This window comes from Heterocephalus glaber, unplaced genomic scaffold (assembly GCF_053883595.1).
Source record: "Heterocephalus glaber isolate CG9 unplaced genomic scaffold, H.glaber_assembly_v1.0 deba00000122, whole genome shotgun sequence".
NCBI classification, from domain to species: Eukaryota; Metazoa; Chordata; class Mammalia; order Rodentia; family Bathyergidae; genus Heterocephalus; species Heterocephalus glaber.
The window spans coordinates 189678-204619 of NW_028258138.1; the positions used below are offsets into that span (position 1 = coordinate 189678).

At 42.0% G+C, this 14942-nt stretch overlaps 1 protein-coding gene across 13 annotated transcripts in view; it reads right to left on the reverse strand.

The window, feature by feature from the left end:
* The window catches only part of Dip2a (DIP2 acetate--CoA ligase A), a 113962-nt gene that overhangs the window by 49636 nt on the left and 49384 nt on the right, over positions 1 to 14942 (reverse strand). For 8 of the 13 annotated variants that reach the window (XR_002394172.2, XM_021256459.2, XM_004842558.3 and 5 more), the window contains exons 6-8: positions 10724 to 10855; positions 6243 to 6362; positions 4496 to 4693 (exon numbers count right to left, since the gene is read on the reverse strand). Coding sequence is in view for 12 of the 13 variants with exons in the window: in XM_021256459.2 (XP_021112118.2) it covers positions 4496 to 4693; positions 6243 to 6362; positions 10724 to 10855 (450 nt within the window). In the remaining variant the exon portion in view is untranslated. The remainder of the gene's footprint in view (positions 1 to 4495; positions 4694 to 6242; positions 6363 to 10723; positions 10856 to 14942) is intronic. The other 5 variants (XM_004842557.3, XM_004842553.3, XM_087207871.1 and 2 more) reach the window with 2 other exon arrangements.

Sequence of the window (14942 nt, forward strand, 5' to 3'; positions counted from 1 at the left end):
GCATTGTAAATATGGTCTGTTTAAGGACTACTTTTCATTTTAACGATGTCATTAAAGTTCTAAATTTTGATGGAATCTCATTTATCAATTTTTTTTCTTTTATACATCATGTTTTTTGTATTCCAGGAAGTTCTTGCCTACCTTAAATTCATAAACATTTTCCCTTATAATTTCTTCTTAAAGTTTTATAGTTTTAGTCTTTAATATTTAGGTTCATAGATCCTTTCAAGTTATCTTTATGTATGGAAATAAAGGGTTGAGGTTAATTTTTTATATACAGATATCAGGTGTTCTAGTGCCATTTGCTGAAAACACTGTCTTTTCCTCGGCTCTTGAATTGAGTTTATATTCTATAAAATGCTAATGTTAAATAATCTTTCAAAATTCAGTGGACCATATATGTGTTGTTCTATTTCTAGATTCTCTTTTATTCCAATGATCTATATGTCTTTCCTTACACCAACACTGCCTTGATTACTGTAGCTTTAGAGGAAGTCTTAAAATTAGGTACTAAACGTCTTCCAATACTGTTTTTTTTTCTTTTTCTTTTTACTTTTCTAGGTCCTTTGTACTCCTACATAACTTCTAAATTTCAATATCCAATTCTTCATTTATAGCAAGTATACATAGACCTGAATTTTTATATATACTTTGTGTTTTCTAATCCTGCTAAATTCAAATACAAGTTCTAGGGGATCCTAGAGATTTCTTAGCATTTTCTCTGTAGATGATCATTTCATCTACATATAAAGATTTTGCTTCTACCTTGCCAATCCTATCCTAATTGTGTCATTTTATTGCAAGACTATTTTGGTTTAGGCCTATGTTTCAAAGTTTAATGGACAGATGAAGAGTAGGCCTATCTGTCCTTGTTCCCCACCTTAGGGAGAAAGCACTGTATCTTCTCCATTCATATAAGGCATTTTTGCTGGAAGTATGGAGTACATGTCTTTAATCTGTTGAGAAGGTTCTGTTCTACTTCTAGTCTCCTGATAGCTTTTGCCATGAACAGCTGTAGAATTTAGTTCAATACTTTTTCTCCAACTAGTGACAGGATCATATGGCTTTTTCCTTTCCTCTGTTAAAATGATGACTTTTGAGGATGGATTTTCCAATGCTGAACCAACACTGCCATCCCTATAATAAAACCACTTCCTACATGCTGCCAGATCTGACTTCTAATAGTTTGTTCTGTTAAACAAATTTCTATCTATGTTCATACATTTTCTTCTATTATCTTTCTCTAGTTTTAGTATTAGCACAATGTTGATTTCCTAAAATGAGGGGAGAAGTGTTCCTTCTTTTTCCTGCTTTAAATGTTTGATATAATTTATCCGTTAAAATGTATACAAGCCTGTTGTTGTCATATAGGTAGGTTTTCAAGCTAGGAATATACTTTCTTTAATAGGTGCTATTCAAATTTTATATTTCCTCCAGAGTTAGTTTCATTAATTTGTCTTCCAAGGTGCTTCTTAGAAGTTGTCAAATTTATTTCAAAACAGATTTTTATAATATGCTTTCTGTATCCTTTTAAATTCTGTAAAATCTGTGGTAATGTCTCCTAGATCTTGATATTGTAATTTTAAAAATGTATAATTGATATTGTATAATAAGAAGTAAAGGTCTAAAGGAGCAGGGGAAGTGGGAGGGGTAGGGAAAAGGAAAGAAAGGAAAAAATATGAGAAAAGGAAAAAAATGGAAACAAAGTCTTTGCAAATAGGGAAGGGTGGAGGGGGTGAAGGGAGGGCAGGCGAAGGGGAAAAAAGTAAGAACCAAGATACATCACGTAAAGGTACAAGATCCCAATGATGAATGTAACTGTATTTTATACCCAAAATGTACCAATAAACTTAATGGGAAAAAAAAAAGCACAACGCAACACTATGATATTCTGACTAGATTAGCTAAAACTAGCAAGCCTGACAATACACTGCTGAGTAAGTATGACCTGGAAAAGCACGGCTATCTCCCAAGTGTGGCGAGTGGCCCAATCCCAGACCAAACACTTCCACTCCCAAGTCTTCGGCCTACAGAACAGGTGCTGCTGCAGGTGCCACCCATCACCCTGCAGTACTGCTTCCAACAGCCCAGGCTGGAAACCGCCGAAATGTCCACCTACATCGGACAAGCAGGTTCTGGGATCTTCTTTCCTCAGTAACGTTATGAGAATGAGTCACACATAAGAAACATGGACCAATTCTAAAAGACTGTGCTTCGAGTGGGAAACAGAAGTCACTGTCAGAGGCAGCAAAGAGCTGCTGGGCAAAGATGACAGAAGAGCTCAGATGGGAGGGACCTTGGGACAGGCGCAGCTGCTTGTGTGGGGTCTGTGGACTGGGCTCCCACAGGAGGTCTCACAGCACAGCCAGCCCCTAGGAAAAGTGCTGAGCTCTCAGGGCTCAGAAGAAAAAAGTTTCAAAGTTTACAACAGGAATAAATCTAATGAAAACTGCTCAAGAATTCTGTACTCAAAAGTATGAAAACATTACTGAGAGAAATGATGGCAGCCTTTAAAAAGGGAGAAATATTCTCCAGTCATAAACTAGAAGATTCCATAACCACATTACCAATCTTCTGTAAATTCAAGTACAAATTCAATGCAACACCAACCCAAGCAGGAAATCTCAGGGAAAGTGACAAGTTGGTTCTAAAGTTTACTTGGAAATGCGAAGAACCATGCAATCTCGAGGAGTAATCACAGAGCTGGAGGACACGTGTCCCTGATGCTGAGACTCGAGAAGTGGAGAAGCACAGAGCGTGGACAGGGCTGCCAGAGGAGACATCCCAAACAGACCTGCACGTCTGTTTTTCACCTGACGTGTGACAAAGCAATGCTGGGGTATGTGCGGGAAGGACTGCCTTTCCCATAAATGATACAGAGCCAATCAGATACTCATAAGGGAAGAAAATTACTCCAGCCTTACACCATACACAAAGTGAGACTCCAGATGGAGCAAAACTCCTAAATGTCAAAAGGGAAACAATGGAGTTTTTAGAAGACTGTGTAGAATATCTTCATGACTTCATTTTTGGCAAAGACTTTCTAAACAGGTCAAAACTAAATACAATAAAAGGGAAAAAACAGATAGAGGACTAGATCAAGGCTTTTCATTCCTCGAATGTCACAAAGAGAAGTTTTAAAAGGCAAGCCAAAGACTGAGAGAAGATAATCACAAAACATGCATCTGAAAAAAGGTATGTATGAAAGTGAAAAAAAGTTAACAAAGCAAACAAAAAAATGAGCCAAAGATTTTAATAATTTATAAAAGAAGATATTCAAAATTGGGCGTGGTAGTTCATGCTTATAATCCCACCACTCTGGGAGGCTGAGGCAAGAGGATCACCCTAAATAAATAAATAAATAAATAATATTCAAAATACCCCAAATCATATGGAAAGCATTATTAGCTATCATTCAGATGCACGATGCAAATCAGTACCTAACTCTACACTGCAAACCACCCATCCACAATGAAGACTGATAGTACACAGAGACAGTACCACATGTGGTGAGGATGTGGAGCAATAGAAGACCCTGCAGCAGCTCCAAGAATGAACTGCTGCAACTCTCTTAAAAATTACTGGTATTGGGGCTGGGGATTTAGCTCAGGGGCATCGTGCCTGCCTTGCAAGTGCAAGGTCCTGAGTTTGGTCCCCAGTACCCCCAAAATTAAATAAATAAATAAATAAATATCTAGTGGTATGTCCTAACACTGAGCAAGCTGCATTGTGCTCACACCTAGCACAGATGCCTGCATTTGCCCACAATGGGCTCCAGTAAGAATGTGCATAACACCACTGACTGGGTGTGCCTCAGAGGTGCTGCACTTGCTTAGCATGAGTGAGGCCCTGGATTCCATCCCCAGCACTGCAACAAACAAGCAAACAAACAAAAAAACTAAAGAATATTCATTAGAGCCCTGTATACCATAGTCCCAGATGGGAAACAACCTGGCATATCCAGCAAACAAAATAATATCCAGCAAACAAAATAATATCCAGCAGTGAGAATAAATTACACTTCGTATAGCATCATGGATGAGTCCCATGTTTGATAAATGAGTGAAAATGTAAAGAATGCCTTTTATATAATCTGACTTACATAACACTTAAAACATAAACCCAGCAGTGTGAGTGGCTGGGCAATTGCCTGCCTGCCCTTTGTAAAGGCATCAAGCTGTGTGAATTGTGTCACATAAAAACATCATCAGGAACTAAAAGATAACAAACACAAAAAAACCTGCTGCGCAATTCCATTTACATAAAGTTCAAAATCATATAAAACTAAACCACACTGCTCAGAACACATACAAAAAACACTACACGCTGCAATGCTCAGAACCAAAGTCAGCAGGTGGCAATGTGCTGTCTCTGGCAGCTGTGTCAGCTTCTTGGGAAGGAGCTTTGTGACGCTCATCCACTGCACATCCGTGCTGTACTGCTCATGATATTTTATGGCTGCACACAATGTACAACTGCTTTCTGGGAACCTTACCATAGGTGAGGGTGTAGACAGCCTTCCCTGCCGTGTCCAGTGCAGTCAGGCAGGGGGCTTTGGGCTGCGTGGTGCCCCACCGCTGCAGGGCAGCCAGCAGGGATGGAGGCCAGGGGGTCCCCACCGCCAGGGGCTCTCCTTTCAGCACCACCATCTGACTTCCCTCGGGCTTCGGCTGATTTGGATCAGGTTGCTGAACTGCAAGCAAAATCAAAATTCAAAAAATCAGCATTTCACTATGCCATGCACAAATTCTGTTTTTAGCATTCATACTTTATAATTTTGTTTTAAAAACAACTATGAAAAGCTTACAACTATTTGCTTAGATTTCTTTATCATTATCAATAGCAACAGACCAATTAACCGGAAGACTAAAGGATTCAGATAATGATGCTCTGAAATAATATTAAAAACTACCCACAACCCTAGCAGCCGCCAGCTCCCAGGACAAGGGTGGCCTCAGCGTGGTGTCTTTACCTCCACAGCACAGCAGCACCTCCCAGGGAGAGCCGTTCAGGACCAGGTGAGCACAGCCACTCAGTCCCAAGCCCAATACTTGGCGCTGCACCCAAGGGAAAGAACGACATCTGTCTCCAACAGCAGGGCAAGCAGGGTGCCTGAGGGCCAGCAGCCCTCACAAGCTGACCATGGGCACAACTTTTGCATTGTCTGGGGCTTGTGATTCTTTCTGCCTGTTAATATTCTTTTAAAAATATAAATCTATATCCTTTGTTTCCTATCCTAAATATACCTTTCATTCATAAATACGAGGCTACAATTCTAAGAAGGAGCCAAATCTACCTGAAAATTGAACCACAGGAACTAAGCATGGTGGTGCATGTCTACAATCCCAACACTCAGGAGGCTGAGGCAGGAGGATTGTTACAAATTCGAGGCCTGCCTAGGCTACATAGTGAGTTCAAGACCTGACTAAACTACATAACGAGACCCTGTCTGAAAAACAAAAACCAAACAACGACAAAAAGGGAAGATAAGCACTTCGGATTTAAAGTTTAAATAAAAATTTAAAATGTAAATTAAATGAAACAAATAATTTTACAAAGAATGAGGTGTGATCACAAAATATGGTCAATGTTTAAATTTTTAAAAAATGTATTACCATAAAAGACACATCATCATTTAACCATCTCAGAATATTCCCCCTCATTTTGAAAGTATCCCCCTGTCCTTGCCACTTTCTGTAGCAGCTCTGGAGTCCTCTTTCCTGAGTGTCTTGAGTTGTGCTGTTGCTGTTGCCTTGATGTCCTGAATCAATTCAAAACATTTACTTTTTTTTTGGTACCAGAGATCAAACTCCGGACCTTGCGCTCATGAGGCAGGCGGTGGAACCACTGAGCTAAATCCCCGGCCCAAAACATTTACTTTTCATGGTCATTTGACTTTAGGGAAAAGCCAGAAGTTGCCCATTATTTTTGGCAATGTGTCAGTTACTGTAATAAGTTTTTTAAAATTTAAACATTCACTGTAGTTTTCAATCCCCCCTGGACTAACCATAGAGAAATGCTATGTCACTATCATCTCAGGCACACACACTCTACCTGCAAAACAATGCAGGCACATGTGATTCTACAGTCACCATCGCACAAGGCGAGCACAAAGCCTAGGCGGAGAGAAAGTATTTTACTGCGTTACAATGTAACAGCAGTAACTCACATCTGATGAACATCTGCCTGCATTTCTAGACATGGCCACCCTGGTCACAGAAGCTTAAGTCAGAGAATTCTACCTTCCAGTAATTCCTCAAAATCATCCACGAAGAACTCCTTCAGAGGAGGGCGCTTTGGCCTCTTCAGGGTGTTCAGAAGCTGCTGGATTTTGGAGGACACTCTGCTGTTCACAGGGACACCTGTCGTGGAGGAAACAGAGGACTGAGATGGAGACGATCCACATCCACGGTGGAGTGTGCCAGGTGCGAGGCACCACCCGACAGTCCCTCTGGAATTAATCAATCCACTGACAGGTATTTCTGAATGCCTGGTTCTAAGCTAGACGTTTTCAAAGTGGCCCAGGAAGCCCAGAGAAGCCCGAGTGCTCCCAAGCTTTGCGAGGTCAGGACCGTTCCACCGTAGTACAAAGACATCATTTGCATTTCTTGCTCTTTGGCCACACACATATGATGTTGCCACAGACATCTGAGCCACACATGGGAACCAAGGTGCTTTGATTAGCCAGCCATAAGAGACTGGCAGAGCTGTTTGGAAAACTCTTCCTAAGTATGTGAGATTTATGTCAATATGTAATGAGTTTATTATTTCTAAATGAACTAATAATTTTTAGCTTTAATTTATAATATGATAAATATTAAGAGATTGAATCCACACAAAGTAAAAGCTCTTTATAACCGCTTCAGTAGTTATTAAGAAACATCGCTCTGTACTGAGATGGACAGTTGGCAAGAAAGACCTTAAAAGTCTGCCTCAGTGAGCTGCAAGGGTGCCGCCCAAAACAAGCGCAGTGTTGGGAGGCGAGAGCAGCCCTGTAGGGTGGCGCCCAGGAGAGTTGGCCAGGAGCCTCGGGGCCAGCCCGCACCTCCCACAGGGCTGGCGGTCGCCCTCTGACACAGTGCTGCCAGGGGCCCCGGCTCCCTAAGAAGGGGGCCGGGGACCACGGTGCAAGCACGGGGGTGCACATGGCCCTGCCGCACCTTGGCAGCTTTCCACACACAGGATGACAGCACCATAGGGTCCACGTGGCACCTGTGGGCCACATGCTCTGAAGCACACACAGACACACATTCTCATCCAGAAAACCAAGGCTTGCCTCTGCTCACTCACATCTGGGCGCCCTTCTCCCACAGTGAGAACCCTGCTCCCATCAATAGCAACACCTTTGCTGCTTGCTCAGTACCAGCAGCTGTCTAACAGTCTTAGGTCTGGGCTGCAGCTCAGAGGCAAAGCACTTGCCCTGCATGTGTAAGGCCCTGGGTTTAATCCCCAGTACTGAAAGAAAACATTTTTTTTTCAAATTTCTTAACCCATAGCACTACAGACTGGTAAGAGCTGAGGGTCTGACTGCCATTCTTCTCTCCAGCCTGTGCCAAGGGGTCAGGGCTTGCAGCAGCCCCTGTGCCTGTGCCTCATTCATCTCAGCCCTGCCTGGCACCTGCTTCAGAGTGGCTGCAGCACGTATATATATGAGAAACCCAGAACGCTGCATTTGGAAATCTGTTGACGTTAACTAGCAAACTGCTAAATAATAAATGAAGCAGAACTAGAGGCACAAGGAAGATGAGAACACATATGGGGCTGAATGTTGCAAATGAGAAGACAACATGTCAAAAGTGTGCTGGGTGCCCTGAGCAGTGGGCCAGAGCTCCCAACGCTGAAGAAACAAGAATGCTCTGAACTCAGGGAGCCAAGAGTCACCCTAAGAAACTAGGAAAAGGGGCTGGGGATGTAGCTCAGTGGTGACACACCTGCCTTGCAAGTGCAAGGTCCTGAGTTCAATCCCCAGTACCAAAAAAACAAACAAACAAAAAAGAAACTAGGAAAAGAAAAGCAAAACAATTCAAAGTAAGCAGGAGTTAGAAAATAATAAATACAAGAGCCAAATCTACGTGACAGAAAAAAGACAACAGAGAAAAGACAAACCAAAAGCTATTTTCTAAATAAAATTCAATAACCTTCTTGCTAGATGGACAAGAGAAAAAAAAGAGAGAGAAAATCTTCAGGCAAAGCAAGGATGTCTGCTCTTACCACTTCCATTCAACACAGTAGAAGAGCTCTAGGCAGAGAAACTGGGCAAGAAAAAGACTCACACTATAAAAGAAGTAAAATTATCTGTTTGTAGATGGTATGATCTCTTTGTAGAAACCCTATGGACTCACCTGCACAACAGTTAGAACTAACAAACGAGCTCAACAGAGTAGCAAGACAAAGACATCATACAAAAATCAGCTACACACCTATACACTGACAATGAATAACCCTGAAAAGGAAATTACAAAAACAATTCCATTTAAAACAGCATCAAAAAAGAATTAAATTGCGCCGGCCCTGGTGGCACATGCCTGTAATCCCAGCACTTGGGAGGCTGAGGCAGGATTGCTGTGAGTTCGAAGACAGCCTGGGCTACTAGTGAGTTCAAGGCCAGCCTGAAATATATAGTGAGACCTTGTCTCAAAAAAAGAATTAGATTAACCAAGGATATGTACAGTATTTTACTGCAATAAAAAATTGGAAAAACAAATCAGTGTAATTTACTATATTAAAAAATTACAAAATAAAATCCATGATCATTTCATTAAATAACAAAATAATTTAGCTGGGCATGGTGGCGCATGCCTGTAATCCTAGCACTCTGGGAAGCTGAGGCAGGAGGATCACAAGTTCTAGCCCAGCTGGACACCTTAGCAACTTAGTAAGATCCTCTCTCAAAACAAAATCAAAAAATTTTTAAAGAGCTGGGGATGTAGCTCAGTGCAAAGGCCCTGGGTTCAATCCCCAAAACCTCAAAAAAAAATCATTTGATAAAGACCACAATAAAGACTTTCAGGAAACTAAAGAAAAGAGAATTTATCAATCTGAAGAATAATAAACCTACATCTAATACCACAATTGAAAATGGAAAACCGAATACTTTTTCTAAGACAATAAAGAAGGTAAAAATGTCCACACTCAACATTTCTAATCAACACAGTATCAGAAGCTCTAGACAGTAAAATAAAGAAAAATAAAGAATTTAGAAAGAAAATATAAGGCTATTTCATTCATAGCCAATATAATCATGCCTGTGGAAAATCTTAAACATTCTACCAAAAGAAGGAAAGAAAGAAAGAAAGAAAGAAAGAAAGAAAGAAGGAAGGAAGGAAGGAAGGAAGGAAGGAGAGAGAGAGAGAGAGAGAGAGAGAGAGAGAGAAAGAAAGAAAGAAAGAAAGAAAGAAAGAAAGAAAGAAAGAAAGAAAGAAAGAGAGAGAGAGAGAAAGAAGGCAGGCAGGCTACTAGAACAAATATAAGATCAATATACAACATCAATTGCATTTCTGTAGCCTAACAATAAATAATTGAGACAAATCCTAAAACTACTTGCAATTTACAACAGCATCAAATATATAACACACTTTGGGATAATTTTAAAACAAATCATATGTAACACCTCTATTGAAAGCTACAAAACACTAGTGAACACTGCTGAGATTTTTTTTCAAAGATCTAAATGAACAGAGATTTACCATGTTCATGGTCTGTAATCTCTCCAAGTTGATCTGGAGATGCAATGAAGCATCACTCAAAATCCCAGCAGTTTTTATAGAAATGACAAATGGATTTTCATATATTAAATGCAAAGGAGCTTGAATAGCCAAAGCACTTTTTAAAAGGAGATCATGAGGACTTAAACTATACAATTTCAGGAACTTCTATAAAACCACAGCAATCATGGCTACATAAGGCGTTGTTATACAGAGGGAGAACTAGAACAATGGCCAACACTACAGAGACAGCCCCACATGAATATCTATGGATTTTCTTAAAGATGCAAGTGAAACTAGGTGGAGGGGAATGGTCTTTACACTAAGTGGTGTTAGAATAACTAGATATCTATAAATAGAAATGTTAACTTTACTCATAGGTCATACTTTTGCTAAAATCAGAATGAACTATGTACTTAAGTGTAAAACTTACAAGTATAAAGTTCTGGGAGAAAACTTTTGTGATCCTGGGTTAGCCAAAGATCTCACAGCTCAGAGGAGGGTGTTCCAAGGAGAGGCTCCCGAGGGAGGGTTGGGTGTGGGGTCTCGTGCAGAACGTGAAAGGCCATAAATGAGGACACTAGAAAATCACCAGCACCACTGAGGTGCACACAGGAACCCCGCTGCAGCAGCACCAACCTCACAGGTGACTGGGATGTGGGGCTGGGCACCCTCGTGGACTGAGACCCACTCTGCATCCAAAGACAGGAGCTTGCCATAGCTGCTTGCTTCCTCTGAGGCTGCAGACGCAACTCCTTTGGCACCAGTCTAGATCTGGAGTTCCTCCCTCCCTACTCTTCCAGTTCCCTGTTTGACCCTCTGCAGATATTTCCAGTTATCTCTCCACACGATGCTTTCTGTGGTGACATCCACTGCACACACTAGTTTCCTTTCATCTGCACAAATGGGTTACAACGGATGGGTGCTTAGGGTTGCTACAGGGAACACACTAAAGCTGTTTTCAATACCCAAAGAGAAAATCTGTGCTCTATCGTTTCAAAAGAAGAGAGGAAGCTCACCATCTGCCGTTTCCAGGATGCTGCCACCGAACCCCCGAGGAACACCTCTCACCGAGGCCACTTGTGGCCGCTCATAGTGTGGATGCGGCACAAGGCCAGTGGTGACATCAGGAGGGGCAGAGTGCAGATCTGCTTTTGAGAAATAAACCCAAGGAAAGTGGCTGTTAATTCAAATGAGTGTTCAACTGCTGTTCAAAGCCCATTTGTATGAAGTTCCACCAGCTGAGTGCTAAGCAGGAGAATGCGATGCCCGGTTAGTGTCATCTTCCTGGTTGACCAAGGGCACAGCGGACCCTAGGAGCTCCACGATGAGTGTGGAGATGTAGGTAGGTGGAGGCTCCATTCTCCATGGGGTCCACAGCACAGAGGCTGTTGCCATAGCAGCCTGACAAGACCATTACTGACTGAATGACTGACCCACTAGTGTGGCACTGGGGCTAGAACCCAGAGTGTTTTCACTGAGCTACATTCTCAGCCCTTTCGAGTTCGATCCCCGGTACGAAAAAAAAAAAAATTGTTTCTGTTACTTTGAGACAGAATTTTTTGTTGTTATTTCGTTATTTTCTCAGCAAAGTCACTAAGTTGCCCAAGCTGGACTCAAACTTGTGATCCCCCTGCCTGAGCCTCCCAGTGCACGGGATTACAGCTGTGCACCACCAAGCCCAGCCTGACAAGATTTTATTTAGAAATTCTCCCTCAAGAACATAGAAACAAATGTAGAATCAAGTGTTTTTGGAATATTATGAAGTAACAGCCAGACTTCTATAAATTATCCCCAACCCTCTAAAAAGTATGCTAGCTATCACCAAGACACCACCTTTGCAAGGCTCAAAGAATAAAACTACAAAAAGTGAAACTGTTCCCACTGCCAGTTAAGTGCTACAATGATAAGCCAGATGCAGGTGTATTTGTCTGTGATCTCAATAACTCAGGAGGCCGAGGAGTATCACAAGCTGGAGGCCTGCATAGGCAACAGTGAGACACCTGCCTCAAAAACAAAACCCGGCACTACTGAAATCACAATCTACTTCTTAAAGTAAGTTTAATAAACCAGGCATAGTGGCCCACCCCTGTAATCCCAGCACTCAGGAAGCTGGGGCAGGAGGGTCACTGCACGTTGAAGGCCAGCCTGGGCTACATAGTGAGTTCAAGAACAGCCTGAACAACATATAGTGAGACTGACTCTTGTCTCGAAAAACCAACCAAACAAGCAAAAAAAGGAAGATTAATAAGACTATGTAAGATATAAAAATGATTAAAGGTCTTCCTTCCATTGTTTCAATGTACATTTTTCTGTTTAGTTTTCATGGTGCAGCACATTTATCTGTTCTGAATGCTGGCTGACTGCAGGAATTATCAGTGCACTTGGGCCTACAAAGAAAGGAAAGGCACTGTGTAGGAACACTGATCAGAACTGCATGCTACTAAACACAGATAGTGGTCCACCTAAGAGAATCCACAAGCGCCTTTGCTGGGTGGAGACTGGAAATCTGCTTGGTATTTCAATAAACATACTCCCAGTCTTGCCCTGATACTCTAACACTCTGGAGCAGTGGTGGTGAACCTATGGCATGTGTGTTATTTGTTTTGCTTTTAAAACAAACGATGTTAATGTATGAGCTGTTTTCTCTAAACTAAAACCTCAGTGTTCAGGTTTAATTGCAGTGTTGGCACTCTGCAATAAATGAATGGGTTTTAAGTTGCAATTTGGGTGTTTGACTCTAAAAGGTTTGTCAGCACTGCTCTACATGTTTAAATTCTGATCATCTATTATTTCATTAACCTAGCTACAGTGCAAAGACTTTTTCACATATATAGAAGGCTGAAGTATGTTCCTTTAGACAACCTGAACTTTAGTGACACAAATTTCCACAACTTTTGAAAGGGCCCAGTGTTGAACAATTAGCAATGTAAAGTGTGAACCAGGAGCTTCTTTTAGTTTAAAAAGAAATTTTCTCAAGCTCCCAAACCTAGCAAAAATAAATGATATACAAAGTACACATAGAAAGAAGTAAATGTAGATATGGTGATTTATATACTACAAAGTCATTTTTAAAAATAACTGCATAGGGCCGGGGATTTAGCTCAGTGGTTCCAGTGCCTGCCTTGAAAGCGCAAGGTCCCGAATTCAATCCCCGGTATCAACAATAAATAAATAAATAAATAACTGCATAAAAAAAATACACTCAAAAATTTATTAGCATAGGGGCCAGGGATTTAGCTCAGTGGCACTGTGCCTGCCTCAAAAGCACAAGGTCCTGAGCTCGGTACCAGAAAAAAAAAATTAATTAATTAGCATAACTAAAAGTACTTCTTGTAAATATAGGTATTTACATTTGTATCAAAATGTTGAATGCATTTGATTTCCTTAATCCAAACCTAACTTTTTAATTACCTTTACCTAATATGTTCTACCTCAAGTTTTTTTACTTAATCCACTCTTTGCATATTTCTTTCCTTAGTTCAAACTAAAGAATTACCCAATGTTAGAAGCTGAAGTAAAGAGCGATTTTGGCATAAGGATAGGGGAGATGAACACAGGCTGAGCTCACCTATCTGAGGTTCTTGGGACCTGAGCTGCTTCGGATTTGGGACACTTGCACCCTTCGCTGCTGAGCATTCCTGACCCTAAGTCCAAGGAAAATCCAAGCTGCTCCAATACAACACCTGAAGTTTCATTCAGACTTCAGATTTCTGATTTTCAGATTAGAGAACTCAACCTGTATTTTGAGATTTAGATATTCAACTCAAGTATGTCCCGTAAATGACATACAAGAACTACAATCTGCAGGCAGGTATTAGCGTCCAAACTGAGATATTCTTTAAATATTCCAGAATTTACCACAACATGTCTATATGAGGCCAAGCAAATGAGAAAGGAAGACACAGCTGAAAGACACATCACTAATGTTGACAGCCAGGCTCTTCAGAGAATGGAAACACCTAATTCAAGCACATGTTAGAGTTAAGAGCTTACTTCAAAGACATGCCACGACTCCTGGAGGGTGGAGGGCTGTGTGCTCAAACACTGAGCTGTGGCTGACTCTTCATGATACACAGGCCTGAGTTCCTCATTGCCCACAAAGAACAGTAACTGGACACCCAGGGGTGGCTGAGGACGTGTAGCTGCTCAGTTCACCCTGCATCGTGTCACTGTTTCACCTAGAAGAGCTTCAGGGAGCAAACACAATGCAACACTCAGGGCCACTGTTTGTCTCCCATGAGCATTAACTGTGTTTTAGTAAAGTTCATCTCCAGATAACAGAGAAGGAAAATACAGTGTCAAGGCTGTCTTCAAGCTGTCTGCCAACCTCCTTGAAAAAAGGTGGCCACATGCAGGACACCAGACAGGCCACACCATCGAGGTGGGCTGTTTTCCAGGGGGCACTGCCTCCCGATGCCTTGGCAGGTCATGCAAGTCCTCTACATGGCAGACATAGCGTAGGTGCAGATGAAGCACCATGGATCCCCACTGACTTACACTGTGGCAGAAAGGCACACAACCAACAGAATTATGCACATGTCATGTACCGACCCAAACAGATAAAACACAAAGCAGCACAGGGAGGGTGCAGGGACAGAAGCTATAGGCCTCTTGGAGCCCCCTACTCACCCCAGCCCTGCCCACAGGTGAGACCAACACATTGAGGTGGCCCAGGGGATCCCACCAGGCCCCAGCCACCTGCCACAGGCACCCTGCAGGCACTCCTCAGCTCAGCAAAAAGGGATCCAGGAAACAGTATCAGCCCTGGCTTCCCCACTAAGGGGCCATGTGATCCTAGGAAGCTGCAATCACCCAGCTTTTCGTCTTCTACACTAGGAAAATGAGGGATGAAGACGAGTCTCCAACCATCCTAACTGTACTTTAAGGTATGAGGCCAGGAATGTAGGCAGGCTTCATATGCCAGCCCTTCCCAGCTAACCAACCACTGCTTCTGTTTTAAATAGGGTTTCAAATGATGGAAGGTTGTGGTTTTTTCCTGAGATTAATGTAATCCAAAGGGCTACATGATTTGAAAAAGACTCATGCATCTTTATGATACCTTTGCCTGACACCTTGCTTTCCAGTTGAGGGGTATCTGGAGGAAGACAGCCAAACCTAGCTGTAGCCCCAGCCCCTGCCTCAGGACTCACCCAGGTACAGGGACCACACATGGCCCTATAGCCAAGAGGAAAGACTGATGACAGGCAGCCAGCCAAGGGCAGCTGTCACAACCAC